The following is a 21,961-nucleotide window of genomic DNA, read 5'->3' on the forward strand; positions in this document are numbered from 1 at the left end:
TGGCAACAGTAAGAGTAGTCATTGCTATGGCTGCATCAAAGGAATGGTCTTTACATCAGATGGATGTAAAGAATGCCTTCTTGCATGGTGACTTGCAAGAAGAGGTCTATATGGAGCAGCCACCAGGTTATGTGCATGCGGTTCATCCTGAGTTTGTTTGCAGGTTGAAGAAAGCCTTGTATGGCTTGAAGCAAGTACCTAGAGCATGGTCTGGCAAGATAGGACAGTATCTTGTCACTATTGGCTTTCAGATTTCCAAGGCAGAATTCTCACTTTATGTGAGAAAAACAGAGAAAGGTATTATGCTACTTGTCATTTATGTTGATGATTTGATTATGATAGGTGACAGTGATGAAGATATCCTTCATGTGAAAATGCTATTGAAGCAGAAGTTTGAGATGAAGGATTTGGGAGAGCTGCGTTATTTCTTGGGCATTGAGGTGATTAGATCACCAAGTGGGATACAGCTCTTGCAGAGGCAGTATGGATTGGACATGCTGTCCAAATATGGGATGACAGGCTGTAAGCCTATTTCATTTCCTTTGGACCAGAATGTGAAGCTGAGCGCAGATGCAGGTGAGCTTCTGGAAGACCCTACTATGTACAGACGCATAGTAGGAAGTTTGATTTATATGACTATTACCAGGCCAGATTTGAGCTATGTTATTGGATTGGTAAGTCAGTTTATGCAGGCTCCAAGGAAACTGCATTTGGATGCGGCTAGATGCATACTCGGGTATGTGAAGTCCACATTGCAGTATGGACTATTTTATGAGACTGGGGTTCAGATACAGTTGCATGGATACACTGATGCTGATTGGGCTGGTAGCATTTTTGATAGACGATCTACCAGTGGATATGTGTTCTCTTTTGGGAGTGCTGCAATCACTTGGAGCAGCAAGAAACAGCCTACAGTTGCCTTGTCGAGCATAGAGGCTGAGTACAAGAGTGCAGCAATGGCTGCATGTGAGGTAGCTTGGTTGCATAAGCTACTTTATGATATGCATCAGCCTACAGATGGGTCAGTTGTCATTTATTGTGACAACATGAGTAGTATACACTTGGCAAATAACCCAGTCTATCATGCTAGAACAAAGCACATTGAGGTGCATTATCACTATGTGCGGGAGAGGGTTTTACTAGGTCTTATTGATCTAGTTTATGTCAGCACAGAGGATCAGGTAGCTGACATATTCACGAAGGCATTGGGCGTAGAGAAGCTGCGCAAGTTCAGAGACCTGCTTGGTGTGCAGGAATTGGGATTGAGCTCGAGGGGGAGTGTTGAGATATCGAGCTCCACTCGTGATATGCCAGGGTGATCGTTGTGTATTTATGTCACCAACTTGTCAGTTGTGCAGATGCGGTTGGTACACTGCCCATGAATAATAGCTAGATGACAGCTATCCTTATCTACTCTAGTTCGTGGCTCAGTTAGTATGCCACCTTAGTTATTTGAGTTTGGTTTGAGACCCATATATAGGGTTCTTCTATTTCTTTGTATGAGAGTTCTTTTGACTTACACAACTAAGAGAGGAAAATTGTTTTCAGCCTCCACCTTTGTGCGTATTCCCCCATTGTGCAAGCAAGAAAGCTACAAGTGAGACTCCTTCCTTCTCTCCCACAATCTTGACATGGGTAAGTGATGTAAACAACAATTTTAAAAATTTTATCAAGTGAATGTAGACAAATAGGTGGCGAGTAATATGCTTAAAGTAGCGACAAAGAAGTAGCATAGTCAATGAGTTATGGAAGACCTAAATGACTAAAGACTTGGACATATAGGATTCTCAACAAAGTTTAAGGGAACACAAGAAGAAGGTGGATACTAAGGATCCAATTTCATCGAACAAATCTCACCTGCTACTACCTCAAGCTGTCTACCATTCTAGCATGAAGAGCAACGTCCATCCAAGAATTTCAACCATCTCTCAAACTTCTAACTCTTCATCAACCATAGGTTCTTCACAGCTTTAAATCAAGGCTTGAAGATCAAACAAATCTACTTTCTCAAGAAGTAATCGTTCTCAACTTTTGGAGTTCTAAAAAATCCGCTATCCCTTTTGTACGATTGAAAGCCCCATTGTATAACATTGTTGTATTTTTCAAAAAAAAAAGAAAAAAAATAAAAATAAACAAATGCATGCACAATCATTGCACTGTAGCTAGGGGTTCTCAAATTAGGTATATCCCGATGACCTTGGTCAATCAGCTCCATCCCTAATCCCCTAGTCCTTTTGTTTATTCCCCCAATACTCACTCAAGGCACATCAAGGGCACAACATACCTCAGAAGCATGCCTTGCCTATGGTTAGACCTACCACCCTAGGTCACTCACACATTTCCTTCTTTGTACCACATCAATGCCCCTAACAAAGCAAGGTAAAAAAGCGTTGGAAGAAGAGACCAATCTCTTCAATCTCATTGGAAGCAACTACATTAATGGAGACTCTTATTCTCATGCCATTCTACTATGATACATCTTATTCAATAAATAATGGTCTCCTTCAAGTGTAATTTTAGTTAGCCATAACACTTTTTCCCTTCTCTTAATCAACAACACTGCTACTACAAGGAGCCAACATGGCTCTCTTCTAACTAAGTAGTATCTAAGTATTCACCTGCACTCATGCAATATCGAGACAACACTTCAAGTTTACTTGGGGTTTGACTTGTCTCCCAAATCGACAAAATCTGTTTTGTGCACGACAAGAAGACTAGCACTATCCCCCATAGAGATATTACACAAAACGTTTTTCAATTGCAGGTACTGAGGAGTCCAAGGATCAATGTGCAATTAGTTGTTCTTCAAGACCTTCCATCCAAATATTTTCAACCTTTGACTCACCATGAGAACTTACCAAGAGAATAATCATTATCGAAACCCACCAAAAGAATCCCAAAGAATAGCCACCAACTTCAGTAAACCAAGACACCTACCACCATTGTTGAGAATAGCAAATGATGCTTGCATGTACGCCGGTATAGGCTACATGTATGCCTAAAAGAGGCTGCCCATAAGTGGCTTTGTATGAGAGAGAGACAATGATGTATGCTCTAGGACAAGATGTCTAAAATCCCATAAGCACAGAGAGGAAAAGTGATACTACCCAAAAAGCTATATAATCATGTACTTGACACTCGTTTCAATGTAATGGTACTATCAGGTTGAGTCACTCAAGATTGTGTTTATGAGTCCAAGTTAATCTATCTTGGAACCTAATTCACTTGAGTTATAATTCTCTATCTCAATCATGTTTTATGTTTATAACCTCCGTCCACCATAGCTAGCATAGCTCTAGATCTGTGTCTGTTAACATGGTATCAGAGTTATGGTGAGCTATGACTAGCTTCATTAGAGTAGAATCCTTCTTTAGCCATGTTTTATTATGAATGGATAGTAGGAGTTGAACCTACCTTAAGGCCCTTTGCCATATCCATACCTTAGGCTTACTCTTCATCTCATATCTTTCTCATCCTTCTCTTCACTTAAAATCCACCTTAGGCCTAATTTTTTCTCAAGCTATCATTTGAAAGAAGAGAGAAAGAGGGTGGAGAAGCAACCTCCTCTCTCTCTCTCTCTCTCTCTCTCTCTCTCTCTCTCTCTCTCTCTCTCTCTCTCTCTCTCTCTCTCTCTCTCTCTCTCTCTCTCTCTCTCTCTCTCTCTCGTAGGGAAGTGGAAGGTCTTAAGGGTAACTTAGCTTGGTTGAAGGATTTGCATTTGTTAAGGGCTTAAGGGTAACTTAGCTTGGCTGAAGGATTTGCATTTGTTAAGGGCTTAAGGGTAACTTAGCTTGGCTGAAGGATGTATCTATTACCTTAAGGTAGATGATTTCCCTTTGTCATAGCTATACTTCAAAGAAAGCTAGAGAGGAACTACAGTGCCAACTTCAAAGAAGGCTAAAGGCGGCCGTCAAGGATGCGTTTGCTAAGATCTAGGACCATGCCATTCTCAGAAAAGCAAACTCAACGTCCTGCTGAACTATAGGGCATAAAAACCAAAGGGCTAGTCCAACGCTTTACAAAAGCTCTAGCCAGCACAAGGGGCTTTTATCCCCAATAGAGAAAAGTATTCAAAACACATGATGAACTCCAATGCTTTGTCAAAGCTGCAGTTAGCACAAAAGGATGTCTTCCTAGATAGAGCAAAGCATCATAGAGGCAAGATGAACATCTCGAGTACCTCACAAGTAGATGAGATTTAGGAGCTAGGTCGACGATGCTGAGTTTTGGCTATCAGCTTCTCTACATCTCTTCTAGATCCTCCGATGACTGCCACACAGCGCAAACTTCTCCTATAGCGACTGCCTGTTGTGCTAATTGATGGCTGAGAATGATCAACCAAACGGAGCTTGCGGAGAAAATGAGAGGGGATAGAAGCTTTGCATCGAGCTCCATGAGAATGGTTGATGTGATGATCGACCAGAATTGGCTATGAAGATACGAGGGCACAGGAAAGGAATGTACCCATTTTGTAGCCATACTCTCTCTCTCTCTCTCTCTCTCTCTCTCTCTCTCGATACTCACCTTTAGGCTAATACTAAGGTTAAGCCCTAGTCTTAAAGTCCTTTCACACCTTCTCTTTCACACTTGAAGTTGTAAATCTCGTTCATATCACAATGTTTTGTATTTCATTCTTGACATCCAAGTGATTAACCATTTTGCCATCGAGTGTCTTTAGACACTAGCATTGTGTGCCTTTCTCAATATTTGTCAAAGCACTTGTAAAAAGGGATTAGACACTGCCCGAGTATACTCGCGGTAAGACCTTCCCACATTCAAAATGAGTTCTTTACACCACGCTCAAACAATCAATACGAATGTAATGATGAGCCATGAGCCCAAGCCAAATAAATCCAACAGATCATGTATCCCAAAATCTATGACATGTATGTCAAAAAAGAGCTTGTCAAGCAAAGCAACCACAAAAGCATGAAACAAAACGACAATGTTAAGAAGACTAAAAGAAAAGTACCATGCATCAACAAAAGGGACGAGGGCATGAAAACCAAGAGGTTGCCAAAGAAGCAAGAAGAAGATAAAGAAATTTCCGCTGCTAACAAACAAACAAAGAAGAAGATAAAGAAATTTCCGCTGCTAACAAACAAAGAATTTTCCATAATGGATCTCCCTTAGTGAATCTTGTTTCCCAAAGTGGATTTTGTAGAAACCCTACCATGATGTAAAGTTTTAAGCCTTAACTTGACTAGGTTGCCAAAGCTAGTCTCCTGGGCCATGTTTACATGCAGGGGGGGCCAAAAGCCAGCAAGGATAGAGACTCATCATTTGAGGGGGGGTGTTGAGAATAGCAAATGATGCTTGCATGTACACTCGTAGAGGCTGGATGTATGCCTAAAAGAGGCTCCCCATAAGTGACTTTGTATGAGAGAGAGAAAATGATGTATGCTCTAGGAAAAAATGTCTAAAATCCCATAAGCACAGAGAGGAAAAGTGGTACTACACAAAAAGCTATATAAGCATGTACTTGACACTCATTTCAATGTAATGGTACTATCAAGTTGAGTCACTCAAGATTGTGTTTATGAGTCCAAGTTAATCTATCTTGGAACCTAATTCACTTGAGTTATAATTCTCTATCTCAATCATGTTTTATGTTTATAACCTCCGTCCGCCATAGCTAGCATAGCTCTAGATCCGTGTATGTTAACAACCATTGCAACAAAAGCTTACCTTACAATTGGAAGCTTCTACCCCATCAACAATCTAAAGAACTCTACCAAGGATAACACATGGTGGTCCGTGGCATCTACATCTTTGATGCAAGCTAAAGCATGCCACCTAAGATAGAGAGTGCCATGGGACTAGCACTTATCTAGGAGGGGGATAATGTTAACTACAAGAAGTCCGTAGAATACAATGTGTAAGCAAGCACAAGAAGGAGCCTAATTTTTTGGGTTAACCTTTAGATTATTCACCACAACATAATGTGCATGAAGCACTTGCATATTCCAATTGCCAAGAGGTTGTAATAATTGTATTGATTAGTCATTTAAATCCACAAGGCGGCCTTGATCCCGTGCAAGTTGTAATGATAACATAGGCTCCTGTGGCAAAACCACAAAGATTCTAGTTCGTTCTCACCATCGGAAAAGTATGCAATGAGAGATGATCGGTCTTGAGCCCCTAAAGCGGCATGGATTCCCAAGAGTGATGGGGAAACCATAACACTAGAAATCATGTATAAAAGGATGAGAATGAATAGAACAAGCTATTCATGTGTGTGCAAACTTTGTGCACTTGCCTTCCTATTTTCATTGTGAGAGAGTAAGTGAGATTGAGAGTGAAGGATGAAGCTCTACTCACCAAGCACTCTCTCTTGCTGTGTCCATGCTTCTCTTTTGCATGAGGAGGTCATAAGGGGTTGAGAGTCAACGGAGTACTCACTTGGATCATGGATTGTACAAAACACATTCTTCATTTCTTGAAGGAAGGCCATACTACTCATTACAAATGAACGCTTGCATTTGTGTGTGAGAGGCTATGTGAGAGGTGGTCATTGATTCTCATGTGTCACAGCTCTTGAAGGAATAAGGGTGTGCCCAATGTCCCCATATGTTAAGCTCGTGTAGCACAACACCTAGTCTAGGTTTTAACCAAGTAGTTGTGACCAGGTAGCTTGTCCTTTGTTTTTCATGAATCCGTGGTGCAAAATTCAATAAAATTTCAAAAAATACTCAAAGAAAATAGAGAATTCATTGATTTTTCACTTCGACACATACACAAAAAAAAAACTTGATTGTCAAGTCTGTCAACATGCATGCATCCCATGAGTGTCAGACAAGTAGTAAAAGCTATTTTTAGGGATTTTTTAAAAGAGGTAAAAGAGAAATTTCCTAATGTAAAGATTAAGTTATCCTAGCAATTAATTTATTCCACTCAACAATAAACCATGAATTAGTTGCCTGAGTTTTTATTCTTTCTACACTATCACCCAAGGTTTCCACTAATGCTTATATCCTAGCGAGAAACCCCATCTTGTTAGTGTACAATGTATTTGTCTTGTGGACATCAAGGATGATTAATAGATCAATGCCCTATTATTGGGTCTCAATAACAAAACGAAAAAATAGCTTGTGACTACAAGTGTGTTGTACCCAAATGGATGTATGTGTATTGCTCCACACACTCTTGATCCTTTGTTACTCATAGCCTCTCACACTATGAGTTTCCTAACCATACTTATCCCTCGTACCTATCCAACCATGGAATCTATGGTCTAGTGAAGCTATCAAGCCATGACAAAGAGAAGTAGACAAAGTGTGAGATCTCATCGAGTAGTTATAGTCTTGAAGCATCAATGAGCTTCCAAGCTTCGCTGATCTCATGCAATGTATTAGTGAGCTCCACATCTCTTGTACCCATGAGTGTGTACATGCAGTGGGAGTTGACTACTTTGCTTGTTTCTCTCTCTCTCTCTCTCTCTCTCTCTCTCTCTCTCTCTCTCTCTCTCTCTCTCTCTCTCTCTCTCTCTCTCTCTCTCTAAGTTCAAGTCGTGATAAGAAAAGAGAATAGATGGATGAGAAATAAACATAAAGCATGTAGAGAGGGCTGCCTATAGGTCTCAAATACTTTAAAGTACACATGACTTATTTTTGTAAGCTGTGATATGCGCAAAAGCTCAACAGAGAAGTGGATACTAGAAAAAGATAAGCTTCATTCAATTTGCACAACACTGGAATGCTCCTTTGATTAATTTTACTACTTTAAATATGAGCGAACACATTTTACAATAGGGCAGTCCATTTAACTTTGGGTGCCCACATCCAATTTCACTTTTTTGATCCCATTGTCAAGTTATTTTGCATGCTTGCCATTGGTTATGTCGCTTTTATACATGTGCTGTTTTTATTTACAAGTTGCATGAAGAGAGCATAATGCACAGAAAAATTTTACAATAATTATTTAGAGATACAAGATGTTTACATTTAATGCTTCCACAATGTCCAGAGTAATTGGTGCTTCAAAATAATTTTAGTTTTTACAATTTGTAGCTTTCTTTTTCTTACATAACTCTTGGTAGTGCTCTCCTTGATCTCTTGCTTCCTATTGTGCCTTGAGTTTTAATTTCTTTTGAGCTTGTTACACTTGCCACCTTCACTTCTGCACTTGGAGTAGTGACCGACCTTGTGTTTGTTGTCTTTCCTTCCACACTTGATGTAGTATCCAACCTTGCATAGGCTTACAATGCCATTTGTTAGGTGTTTGAGGACAAGTGCATTGGGCTGGTTAAAGTGCATATGGATGAAAACCATACAGACATTGCCACTAAGAGTCTATTTTTTGAGAAGTTTGCAGACTGCGAGAGTTGATGGGCATTGGGTCAGGGTACCTCACATATACTTTTATATTTTTATATTGTTTTGATTTCCTTGAAGACACATTGGCCTTTATGTACACACTACCCCGGACGGTTGGTGCAACATGCAATCCGTCCTATATTACGTTTACACACTAAATTGCTGGAAACTTTACATAAAAGGAGGGATTTAGTGCATATAATTTGTCGTCTAGTTTGTTGGGCATGGACGATTTTTAGGACGAGGGAGATCCCCTGCCCAAAAGTGTCCAGCATCCGAGAATTTCGCGGCCCATAAAAACATGACACATCATTGGTGACGGACACTTTTTTTTTTCCGAAATGGCTACCCGTCCATCTTACTCTCATTATTTGTGACTATAGATATGCACACTCATTCATTATGTGTTAATAAGTGTTAAGGCAATATGATGGTGTTGACAAGAGAGCTATTGAGGCATCAGATACATAATGTCTTCCCTCTCATCCTCTTGTCTTTCTCTATCTATATCTCTATTTCACACTCTTGTGGAGCTCCATCATCGTCAGCAGTTCTTACGGACGAAAGATGCCCTGGAAGTTTACAACTCCTTCTCTCTTGCTTTTCAATGAAAAGGAGAAAATGCCATGGGAGTGCTGGTAGGGCGACTCTTTCTTTTATTCTCTTCCTGATGCGGAGTCCGCCGTCACAATCACTCACAATCCGACCCATAAACACCCCTCCAAACCCACGGGCCATACTCCCGAGTCCCCATTCCTGATCACACAGCCTCTCTCTCTCTCTCTCTCACTCAGAGATCAAGCTTGCTTCTCCTCTCTTGACTGAGTCAGGCAAAGCCCAGAGAAGCGAAGGATGCTGCAGCATCAGGGCCTCACCATGGGAGCTGCATGTGAGCTCCGCGGCTGCGACAAGCCCATCTCCGCCCGGAACCGGGTTGCCTGTGGGGAGCTCCACCACATCCTGATCATGGCCCAACGGTACCATCTCATCAGCAATACATCAGCAAGCCCCCGCACACTGGCCCAGCAAACACAGCTCCTCGAAGAGTTCTCACGGCGCCAGTCTGAGGGCCTCTGCTCCTTGTCCTCGTGCTCGAAGCCCGCCTACCCCGGCCATACCTGGTGCTCCCGCCGCCATTACCTTGAATGGCTCGCAGCCTTCTACCGCAGCCTTGTGCCCGACCAGATCTGCAAGCTCCGCCCCGAATGCACGCGGCATGTCTTCGTCGATGTCAATGAACGCAACGAGGCCTTCCATGCTCATCCCTACTGTGGATGGACGCACTGCCAAGAATACCAGAAGCGCCTCGCCCTTCGCAATATCTTGCAGGCACCAGCGCCACCGCCTCAGCTCAGCACTTCTGATGAGGTATAAACTGGAGCTTTGTGAGCCTGTTGCAATGTCTTACTGTATGTAAGGCTACACCTCTGTGCATTTCTCCTTATAGGTCATGCTTGACCGGGCCCTTCGATTGTGTTACAATTTCCTCCTGTACATAAAGGTAGACCTCTTTGATCTTCTCGCATTTCTTCCTCTCATGTTTCCTGTCGAATACTGTTGATCGAGTGCTGCACTTGATCTCTCAATTTCATCCTAGCCTTACCCTCGTACAGCCATGAACTTATGCTCTGTTATCCGGGTGAGGATTTATCTAATTCTTGCTGCTTGATGGTCTTGGGAGTTGGCAAATCCTCTTTGCACCAGAGCTTAACTAACTAGAAAACATCCCTCATCCTTTTCCACGCTACTGTGCTGCTATACAGCTCTTGAGTCTCAACCCTGACACTCTAAAGACATCCAGGACAGGCCGTTTTTTTTTTTGGAAGAAGATGATACATGACAGATTCTTCTCTGATAGATTAAACATCATTGTCTGGCACGGGATTAGGTGGAAAAAGGTCCCAGATCTATAGAAGTTAACTGTGTTGAAGTTGTTGTGCCATAGCAGCGAGGAGTAATAGATGATCGATGCACGCCTTGACTCTTACATACCCTGCACTTTTTGATGATAAGCAGGGCTTTTATCGATGTGAACCTTCAGAGGAGTCCCTCATCAAGGCACTGATTGATCTTGCAGCGTTCGGAATGACACCCAAGGGCATCAATGTAATGGAAGATTTTTACACCAAACATCCATGGGAGGTGCTTCAGCAGTACCAAGGTAAACAGAGGCTGTTGAACACTGCACTGAGCGTAAGCTTTTCCTACTAGACAGTATGTTTATGCCATGCAAACAAGATCAGAGCATACTGTAGTGCAGATGAGCTGTGAATACATTCAAGCTGAAGTGCTAGCATTTCCATGGATTCTGAATGCAGTGGACGGGTGCTGCTTTCTCATCGCTCGATGTCTCTACAAGGGCAACAAGGAGCAGAAAAGAGAGCTAACTACGAAGGAGGAGTATCACTGGAAGCAACAAGGCAGGCAGGCAAGCGTGGGTGCTGAGGCAAGCAAGAAGTATTTCAGATATACGAAACTGCAGGGGAAGAAAAGGACCAGTTCTGGAATCAGCATGGAGGACACCTTTACTATGGTTGAATATTGCATTGTCAAAGGAGAATTCTATGACAAATGTAAAGGCTACACGTTAATAAAGCTTAGCACATCCAAGCCCCAGAGAGCAGCGCGCAAGCGCGCAAGAAAGGAGGTTGAAGCTGATGAAGCTGAGAGTAACACCTTACCTCCAGATAATGCAGCCGCAGTAGCAGACCAAGCCTGTGATTTATATCGAGTTTGCTCTGAACAAGGCAGAGATGGTAGTTCTCTAGATGCTTGGGAGGCTTTGTCTTTCACAGGAGCATTCGATTCTCGACTGCTTGAAGGCCTGGACTCATGTAGTGCTTTTGGATATGGTGAATTAGAAGCCATGGATGACATTCCTGATTCATTGAGTGCTTACACGAACCCTGACAGTTTGTTTACTGATTTTGGGACACCACCTTGACCGGCCACACCATTTTGTAACATCACCCATGAGACTTGGCATAAGGTGACGTTCAGGTGGAGCAATATGCCTTCTTGCTCATGTACAGAGGGTGTCTTCTTGCTCATGTACAGAGGGTGGGTATATGGGGCATATAGATGTCTTTGTAAAGCCCTTAACTCTGTGTAGACACTTGAAGCATCTACTCAAAGAACGGTGAAGTTTTATGTATGATGCCATTACTTTGCATACCTCCTTCCACACCAATTGTATTGTGGATAGGCTTACTAGGCTTTACTGGATTATTCAAGATACCTCCTTCCACACCAATTGTATTGTGGATAGGCTTACTAGGCTTTACTGGATTATTCAAGAACATTAGTTGATTAGCATGCACACTCCTTGTGTACACCATTGTGCACGTGTATCAGTGCATCTAGAGTGCATACCCTTTGTACTTAGCTGTGTATACACATACATATCACTGCACCCTTCCATACCTCACACACACTCACTTGCATTTAGCATAGTGTATGCCACAGTCCTTAGCTGAAACCCTAGTAAGTAGGTGCATCCGTGCCCACATGCGTTAGTGTAACCCTCTTGTACTTGACCTAGTGTCCACATCCTTGTACACATGTTCCTCACATGCCAATATGCACTTTGGTTAATCCTTAGATTTAGAAAAGAATCAAAGAGAGTTGGCCACGAATACAAGAATATAATATTTTTGTCTCCTTTGCTTCGGAGATAGTAGAGTTTATTTCATGATTCTCTTCTTTTTAATCGAAGTTTTCAAAGTCTGATTTGTTTTGGTAGTTTCAAAGGTCTTGTTAACTAATAACAGTTGAAAAAGATATAATAAAGATGGGATGATCAAGTTGAAAAAGATATAATAAAGATGGGATGATCTACCATTTCGAAAATTGGGAGATCTTTTGATATTCTTTTTGGTGTTCATAGTGTTTTTATTTGTCTTTTGAATGGGTTTATCATGTTTTTATGACCAAGAGTATATACTTGCCTTCAAATGAATATATATATTTATAAACATGTTATAAGTTTTGAGTTGAATATTGTGTGTGTGTGTGTATATATATATATATATATATATATATATATGTATATATATGTATATATGTATATATATATGTGTATATATGTATATATGTATATATATGTATATATATATATGTATATATGTATATATATGTATATATATATAAAATTTTGAGTTGAATAGTACATGTGAATATGTTTTTTGTTCTATTAAGACAAGTTATAAGTAAGTTATAAGTAGTCGCTTATGGGCTACATATATCTTTTTGTTTACAAGTTTTAAGTGGCAATGTATAGAGAGTTTGAGTGGTATTTTATATGCCATTCATGAAAGATTTGTAGAGACAATCAATGTAAGAAAAAAAGTGAAGCTATTAAGTAAATGTAGGTTTTTTGTATATAGTATGCAATAAAGTGTTTTTTCAAGAGTATGTATCCAAGATTTGTCAATGTTAAGTCTTTCATATTTGAATTGAGAGAGATTCAATGAAGCAACAATATAGAGCTTTAGACTTAAAACATCTTAGGATATTAAATAGGCCATGATGCCTAAAATGATTCTTTAAAAGAATATGTTTATAATGGTTTATACCCTTGCATGTCTTTGTGGATTGCTTCAAAACAATAAATTTATAAAGAACAAATATATAATGGCTAAGTAGAAATTTCAAAGAAGAGGATTTGAACAACGTTGCATGCTTGTTTTGGAAATTTATGGAGTGTGATCATAAAGGTGACTTTATAAGGTATAATGGATGTCCCCAGTCTTTATCGTTGTTTTATAATGTCTCTCGATAATCTCTTGCTATAGACTTCGGGTAATAAGAGATAAATTTAAATTTAATGCATGGGTTTCTTTAGATTCTTTTATAGATTGCATGCCATTTAAACTTAAGGTGCTGGTTATTCTATACAAAGAAGTAAAGGAGGTTAGTGTTACTTGCCATTCAAATTTAGCGGATGTAAGAAATACCTTGGAGTTTTAAAAAATTTTAACTCTTGGACATAAGTTTAAGATCGATGGCATTATACATGGATAACTAGTTGAATGCTCTTTTTTTGTATGAGCTTTGTCTTCCACTATTGTGTACGCATGTATATATATACATATGTTTGCGTATGTGTATATATATGGATTGTTGAGAATTTATTTTTAATCGACATTGCTATTAAAAAAATATTTAATATATACTCATAAGCAAAGTTTTTGATTTAGATGTCCAATGCTACTTCATGAAATTCTAATGTAATTTAGATGCTTTTTAAGCAAAACAAGCAAGCTGTCTTGGATTTCTAAGAAAAACACAATTCTTGGATACACAAGTTTAAATGTCAATGATGAAGATAACTAGAAGATGAGTTGGATGCTGGGGAATACACAAACACTTGACAATTTGATCTTGCTCATTTGCCATTGTGAAGAAAAAAAAACTTTACGCTTTAATATCATTTTATGTACCAAGAAAGAATTTTATTTATATATTACCATAGAGATTTTATTCCAACAATTGAAGGGATTTCATTATGGCACGAGTTATAAAATTGTAATACAAAGAGACAATAAAGATACTATTTAGCTTATTTGAGTCTCATCAGAGATCATGAGTTTCTACACGTGGTTGCTTTGGTTGATTGAAGAATTTGATTTTCAAGGGTATTCTTTTTTTAAAGGAAATTGATTAAACTTCAAAGGACAAAGCTTGGGCTTTTTTTTTTTTGGAGTATATGGTCTTTTTCTTGGTGGTTGACTTAGCCTTACCCTTGCTTATTATCTTTATTTGAAATATGGTAGTTTTAGTTGGAAGAGGGGAGTCCAGGTTTACTAGCACAATAGTCTTATTTAAAACCGACTCAACACCTCTCATTTGTCCACTATATATACAACTCATGGGTAATCCCTACATTAGAGTAAAGCACACAAGTTAGTTGAATAATTATGGTATTTTCAATGATCTAGCAAAATGAAGGAGACTTACATTCACTCCATCTATGCTCAATAACTTTGCAACTATTGTCTTGCAAATATTTCAAATCACTTTCCGTCCACAACTGTATATCACTTTGTGTTATATCTTCTAAAGGAGAAACTTTGAAGGTTAACATGCTCAACAATGACTTTATAGGTTATGTCTAAGTATATAGTAATAAGTTTGTTAGCACTAAAAATAAAAATCTATAAGTGAAACAATAAAGAACTACCCATTGAATTTGTAGTTACTACTTCCAAATCCAAAGTAAAATCTACATAGTCATAGCTTTTGGCTATGACAAAACTTGTCACTTTAGCCAAGGAACAAATGTCTAGTGCTTTAATACACACCACACGCTCAAATGATATTCTGAAGCATATATTCAAAATTGGATGTGAGAAGCATCGCTTGATTCTCTCATTCTACATTGAGTATTGCGAGAGAAGTAGGGAGAAAATAGAAGTACTAGAGCAAAATGATGGACATAATGTGCATGAATAGAAATGATACTTTAGTTGTGGTTTACTAGCTAGAAGTTGCAATCCACTAATGACTATTGCTGAGCACCTGATCAAGATGAGGAAATGCAATTTCTTGAAGGTATAGGTATTGCTAGCTGTGAGAAAATGGTGCGCAGATCGGTCGTAGATAGCTCACGTGGTGAATCCCGGAAGGTCCCCAAGAACAAAGAACTCTACCTTTTTGCACAAAAAAACATGTAAAAGCATGCACGACAAGAGGCAAGAGACAAATTGGGTTCAATCTCCCCCATGCCTTGTGTGAGCGCTTCACAAAGCATGTATTTTATGTATATTTCCAATCTTCATGCTCAATAATAGCCCAATTACAAAAATATGACAAGCTTTTAGCTTTTGAGTTTGCTTTCTACAGAAATAGAAAAATAAAGCTAATGGACGGTGCCCATAGAGTCTGGCACGCCCAATCTCAATGTCCAAATAGAAATAACATATCCGTGCCCATAGGTGCATACAAAATAATAATCAATAATCAATGTCTCAATAGACATAACAAAATATAGGCGTGGCGCCTATCAAAATATAGTCCAAATGTCGAATACCCGCTAGACTCCAATGCTTTCCTCCGCCACTGCTGCTATCTCTACACATCAACTGAAGCATCCACAATCGTTAGTAAAATGGTACAATTAAACCAACAAAGGTGAATACCTAGCAGTCTTCAGCTACATAAATAAATCAACTGGTTAGAAATAAATCCTAACCTTAATTTATTACGAGTGCGCACTCTAAACTCATAAACGTTTATTAATTTAATATGCATTTTGCGGAATCACCCGCTATGGAATCACCCATGTACACACTAAATTAATGAAACGCCCGAAAAGGACAGGCGTCCCCATCAACTTCTCGCACAAAGAATCCTCTTTGTGTATGAGCCCTGGTCATCTAAGTTTACGGAATCCACCGTAAAACCTCACGGAATCCACCGTGGCACGGAATCCACCGTGAAATATGCCTCCTGGCATCATACCCCCGGGGTGGGATAGCAATTGACCTCAATTGCTATTAGCTCAATGTGGAGCTAACAGAGTGGGGAAAGCATTTAAGTCTCTAGTGTGCATCCATTGTGCTTCCTCTACAGGATGGTTCTTAAATTTCACTAGATATCTAGAATACCTTCGGCCAGTTCTAGTGGTCATGTAGTCAGTGTCTATGATGGCTTCTGGTTCAAGTATTTCAGTTTCTTCCTCTAATAAAGGTGGGTTTTCATAAACAGGGTGGATAGGTAATTGGCCTCTAAATGGTCTTAATAAACTAATATGAAATGTATTATGAATTTTCCAATGAGATGGCAATTCTAATTTGAATGCATTGTCATTAATCTTATGAATGATTCTAAATGGTCCATAGAATCTAGGAGCTAATTTGACAACTGGATATCTATCTACACTTTGCAGTCTACGCTTTTCTATTCTAAGCCAAACATAATCATCAACTTTAAAATTCATGGCTTGTCTTTTCTTGTTGGCTTGTTTGGTATATGATTGTTGGGCTTTAGCAATCATATCCTTAACTTCATCAAAAATAGTGTTATGCATAACACCAATATCATCAGCACTCTGAATTCTATTAGACAAAGATGCAATAGGTGTAGATAATCTATATCCATAAATGACTTCAAAAGGTGCTTTCTTTGTAGATGTGTGCGGTGTATTGTTATATGCAAACTGTAATAAATGCAAATGAGTATCCCATGTCTGAGTTTTAGAGATAGTGTATACACGTAAAAGATCTAAAATGGTGCTATTTGTGGCTTCTATTTGTCCATTTGTTTCTGGATGAAATGCAGATGAGAAATCAATCTTTGTGCCTAGATTTGCAAACAGTGTTATCCAAAAATTATTATAAAATCTAGAATCTCGATCTGAAATAATCACTTTTGGCAATCCATGGTTAGTAAAAACAGTTTTCAAAAATAACTGTGCTGCTTGTGATGCTGTTAAAGTTTTCTTACATGCAATGAAATATGCTTGCTTACTAAATCTATCTACAATTGTCCAAATCATGTCATGGTTAGATTTAGTATTTGGTAAACCAGTAATGAAATCCATAGAAATATGTTCCCAAGGTTTAGATGGAATAGATAAAGGCATTAATAATCCATACTGTTTACCATGATGTCTCTTTATTCTTTGACAAATCAAACATTCAGAAACGAAATTAGATACATCTGCATCCATTTGCGGCCAATAAAAATCTTCAGTTAACATGCGTAATGTAGAAATGATACCTCTATGACCTTGATATGGGGGACAATGAATTTCATTCAAAACAAAAGATCGGAATGGAATAGTAACACACAGTCTCTTTTCAAAAAACATAAATCCATCATTATATGACAATGAATCAACAGGAATGAAATTATTTTGAACTAATTTTTGCCAATCAGAATGAAAAGTAATATCCTGGTGATATGTGTTTTTCATTGCAATCAAAGAATCAAAAGATATGATGGAAATATTATGAATTGCAGGTCTTCTACTCAATGCATCAGCAACTACATTTTCTTTTCCAGGTTGGTATTGAATGATAGGATGGAAACTTTGAATGAAGGAAGCCCATTTGATATGACGGTCAGAAATTTGGGGTTGACTAAGTAAATGTCTAATGCTTTGCTGGTCGGTCTTTATCATGAATTCTGAACCCATTAAATAATGCTTCCATTGTTTTAATGCTTGTACAACTGCTAATAGTTCCTTGTCATAAGTGGAATATTTGAGCTCAGAGGGTTTGAGTTTAGAACTAGAATATGCTATTGGATGATTGTCTTGCATTAGTACGGCTTCTATTCCTGATCCGCTAGCATCGGTCACAACTAGAAAGAATGGTCTGTTAAAGTCAGGCAATTGTAGAACAGGGGCATTAGTTAATGCACGTTTAAGTAAGTCAAAGGATTTCTGCTGGTTTTCAGTCCATTGATAAACAATTCCTTTCTTAAGAAGTTTGATTAATGGTAAAGCAAGTAATGAGAAATTACGTACAAACTTCCTATAGAAACTAGCAAGACCAAGGAATGAGCGTAATTCATGTACATTTTTAGGAATAGGCCAATGCAATATTGCGTCAATTTTCTTAGGATCAACTTTAATTCCTTCTTTTGATACAATATGTCCTAAATATTCTATTTCTGTCTTAAAGAATTCACTCTTGTCAGGATTTGCAAACAATTGATTTTCTTTCAGTAATTGAAAAACTAATGATAAATGCTCATAATGCTCTTTTTCACTTTGACTGAACACCAAAATATCATCAAAGAAAACAATCACACAATATTGATATTTCAGAAAAATACGGTTCATCATTCTACTGAAAGTAGCAGGTGCATTAGTTAATCCGAATGGCATGACTAAAAATTCGTAATGGCCAAACTGTGTCCTGAATGCAGTCTTAAATATGTCGGATCGATCTAGCCTCACCTGATGATATCCAGACTTAAGGTCAATTTTACTAAATATAGAAGATCCTTGCAGTTTGTCCATAAGGTCATCAACTCTAGGTATATGATACCTATTCTTTACAGTGATATTATTTAATGCTCGGTAGTCAATACACATATGATAGGTATTATTCTTTTTCTTGACTAGGAGCACAAGTGCACCGAATGGGGAACTGCTAGGTCGAATTAAGCCTCTATTTAGTAATTCTTCAACTTGACTCTGGATTTCTTTTTGCTCTATTTGATTGTGCCTATATGGTGCTTTGCAAGGTGGTTGTGTGCCAGGTATTAGATCAATCTTATGGTCTTCTGGACGTGATGGTGGTAAACCTGGTGGTAGGTCTTCTGCAAAACAGTCCTTAAAATATGCAAGAAATGCCTTATGCCTATGGTGCATATGATTTTCCTTTGCGTGCAATTCATTCACCCAAATGAGATATGATTTAGTATTCTTGCGTAGTGCACGTTTTGCTTGAGTATGCGAAAGTAGTGGAAAAATATGAGATGCATGCATACCATATAATGTAATAGATTTTCCTTGAAAATTAATATTCATTGTGTGCGTAGAATAATCTATATTTGGATTATGCTGGTGTCTCCATGGCATTCCTAGAATAATGTCGCTTGACTGTAATGGGACAACTAAGAAATTTCTTTTTTCAATATATGGACCAATTTGAATTTCTAAATCTTGTACTTCTTGTGTGCCATTGTACCTAGTGCCAAAAAATGCAGCTTTTATGCGATAATTCGTAGATACAGTATGCAATTTTAATTCCTTTACCAATTTTGCTGAAATAAAGTCATGGGTACTACCGTCATCATGCAAGATAGTTCTTTCTTTTCCATGCACCATACATTTCATAGTCAACAATGAATGTGGAGTAGGCATACCTGGTAAAGTGTCGGAAGTAGTAGTAATATCATCCTCTTCTTCAGTGAAATCCGGCATATCCTCATGCTCGTCTTCATCCATGGCTCCAAGGTAGTTGATATGTGCTGATGGCTTCTTTGAATGACAATTTGCTGTGAGATGCCCTGGCTGGTGACACTTGTAGCATACTATTGGCTTGGCTTTGGTTACATTATTTGCAATGGCTGGAAGTCTGGGTACATTTGGATTTGCTTGTGGAATAGGCTTTGAATTTGGATTGACAGTGGATGGTAATGCAGGTGGTTTAGGCCAATTCTTGCAGAAAGATGGTGATGGGAAACGACCTGGATTAAACCTTCTAAAATTGGAATTGAATTGTTTAGATCCATAATTACCGTTGGCTTGGAATGGCTGTGGTCGTCGATCTCTTCCGCGTAACTTATCTTCAGTGTCGTGAGCTAAGGAGATGGCGTCTTCAAGGGTAGCAGGCTTGAACATGTTCACTTCAGCGTAGTAATGTCCAAGAAGTCCAGACATATACTTCCGCTTATGTGTCGTCTCTGGTACGTCTTCAAGCATGCGTAGCTGTAAGAGTGCATTCCAAAAACGCTCTGTATACTGTGGAATAGGCTCACGATCTCGCTGTTGAAGTAGATCCCATTGCTTGATAGCCTTCTCATGAAATTGCGGTGGAAGGAAATTTTTCATGAACTTCTTCTTGAAATCTTCCCATGTAGCAGGACATTCTATGCTCTTGCGGACTACAGTCCACCAAAGTGATGCTCTGTCTATTAGATGATTAGTAATACACTTGATTTTATCTTTTTCGGGATAAGTTTCCTCATGGAAATAGTCATCAAACTGGCTAATGAATGATAAAACAGTCTTTCCTTCTCTTATGCCATTGAAAGTGCGAAACTTGAAACTTCGTTTACTTATCTTGGATTCCTTGCGAATGGTTTGTGCTTCAAGAGTGGCGTCGATGGTACGGCGAATCAAATCTTCAGCTTGTGGTTCTTCTTTATCGGTGGATGCTCTTTGAAGTTTTGTCAATTGCGCTTGCAAGGCTTGCCTAGCTCTTCACTCTTCTTCCAATTGTAGCATGATTAGATCCAGGTTTTGTTCCATGGTAGGCTCAGGTAGGTCGTCTTCAGCCATAGGATCATCCATATATGGGGTAGTCATCCTGTAAAACTCAATAAACCTTTCTCACTCAAAATCAGGTTAGCGGGATGAGCGTAGCTCAAATTTGGGGTTACAAGGCTATGTATTTTTGGGTATTTCTTCTTCAATTTTCAGAAATTCTGCAATATTTCTGTCTCCGTTTGCTGAAAGTACTTCAACGAACTTATAGATAGGTAGAACAGCTTGCTGCGAACAATTTTCCAGTTCAGAGTTTTTGCATACGAACAAGTCTTCTAGGAATTTTAAGCACTAGTCAGTTCTGATTTAGTCTGACTTGTAGAGTTGCAGACTTAGCAGACTTGCAGAGTTGTTGACTTGCTGAACTTAGGCCGACTTGCAGAACTTGCAGAACTTGATTACCGTCGACTTGCGGAACTTGACTTCAGAAGTGCGAGACCTGGAGTTACTGAACTTGTCTGCCCTGTGTGACTGGATGAGAGTTGTGTGACTTAGCTTAAGTAATTAAGCTTAAGCTTAATAAGCTTAGTGACTTAGGCTTTGTGAGGAGAAAGAACCGTCAGAAAACGGCGCAAATCGTGGAGGACAAGAGTATGAATTTGATGCCGTCGCGGAAATTTCGGACATCCTCAGTTACTTCGTTGACGAATTTTGTGGAGCTTCTTTACTTCCTTAAGCCTTTAAGCTTGTAGACTAAGATTTTTGAAGAAAAAGATATGAGCTTCTTACTGTTTATCCACGACTTGTTTATGGAGATGAGGGAGTGGTCCTCCGCCTACAGAGCCTGGTCCTTCGCGATCTGACAGTGGAAACAGGGGTTCTTGATCGCCAGAAGTCTGCCTGTATCGACGGTTTGCGATGAGATTGACTGTAGAGCCCGTTTGTTCCTGGAGCTCCGCCTTCGCCCGAGATTGGTAGCGATTGGAAGCTCTTGATCTCTGCTCCGCTCTGATACCACTGATGCGCAGATCGGTCGCAGATAGCTCACGTGGTGAATCTCGGAAGGTCCCCAAGAACAAAGAACTCTACCTTTTTGCACAAAAAAACATGTAAAAGCATGCACGACAAGAGGCAAGAGACAAATTGGGTTCAATCTCCCCCATGCCTTGTGTGAGCGCTTCACAAAGCATGTATTTTATGTATATTTCCAATCTTCATGCTCAATAATAGCCCAATTACAAAAATATGACAAGCTTTTAGCTTTTGAGTTTGCTTTCTACAGAAATAGAAAAATAAAGCTAATGGACGGTGCCCATAGAGTCTGGCACGCCCAATCTCAATGTCCAAATAGAAATAACATATCCGTGCCCATAGGCGCATACAAAATAATAATCAATAATCAATGTCTCAATAGACATAACAAAATATAGGCGTGATGCCTATCAAAATATAGTCCAAATGTCGAATACCCGCTAGACTCCAATGCTTTCCTCCGCCACTGCTGCTATCTCTACACATCAACTGAAGCATTCACAATCATTAGTAAAATAATACAATTAAACCAACAAAAGTGAATACCTAGCAGTCTTCAGCTACATAAATAAATCAACTGGTTAGAAATAAATCCTAACCTTAATTTATTACGAGTGCGCACTCTAAACTCATAAACGTTTATTAATTTAATATGCATTTTGTGGAATCACCCGCTATGGAATCACCCATGTACACACTAAATTAATGAAACGCCCGAAAAGGACAGGCG

General features: G+C 39.1%; 1 protein-coding gene across 1 annotated transcript; it reads left to right on the forward strand.

Annotated features, from left to right (window-relative positions):
• Positions 1-9,167: 9,167 nt before the first annotated feature.
• Positions 9,168-11,489, forward strand: LOC148021826 (uncharacterized). The gene is made up of 3 exons (XM_087697345.1): positions 9,168-9,683; positions 10,332-10,476; positions 10,634-11,489. Exons 1-3 carry the CDS (start codon positions 9,168-9,170, stop codon positions 11,257-11,259), a joined length of 1,287 nt encoding a protein of 428 aa, XP_087553471.1. The 3' UTR covers positions 11,260-11,489.
• The last annotated feature ends 10,472 nt before the right edge of the window (positions 11,490-21,961 follow it).

This window comes from Lygodium microphyllum, chromosome 17 (genome assembly GCF_053477565.2).
Source record: "Lygodium microphyllum isolate KBCC chromosome 17, Lygodium_microphyllum_v1.1.10, whole genome shotgun sequence".
In the NCBI taxonomy this organism is placed as follows: domain Eukaryota; kingdom Viridiplantae; phylum Streptophyta; class Polypodiopsida; order Schizaeales; family Lygodiaceae; genus Lygodium; species Lygodium microphyllum.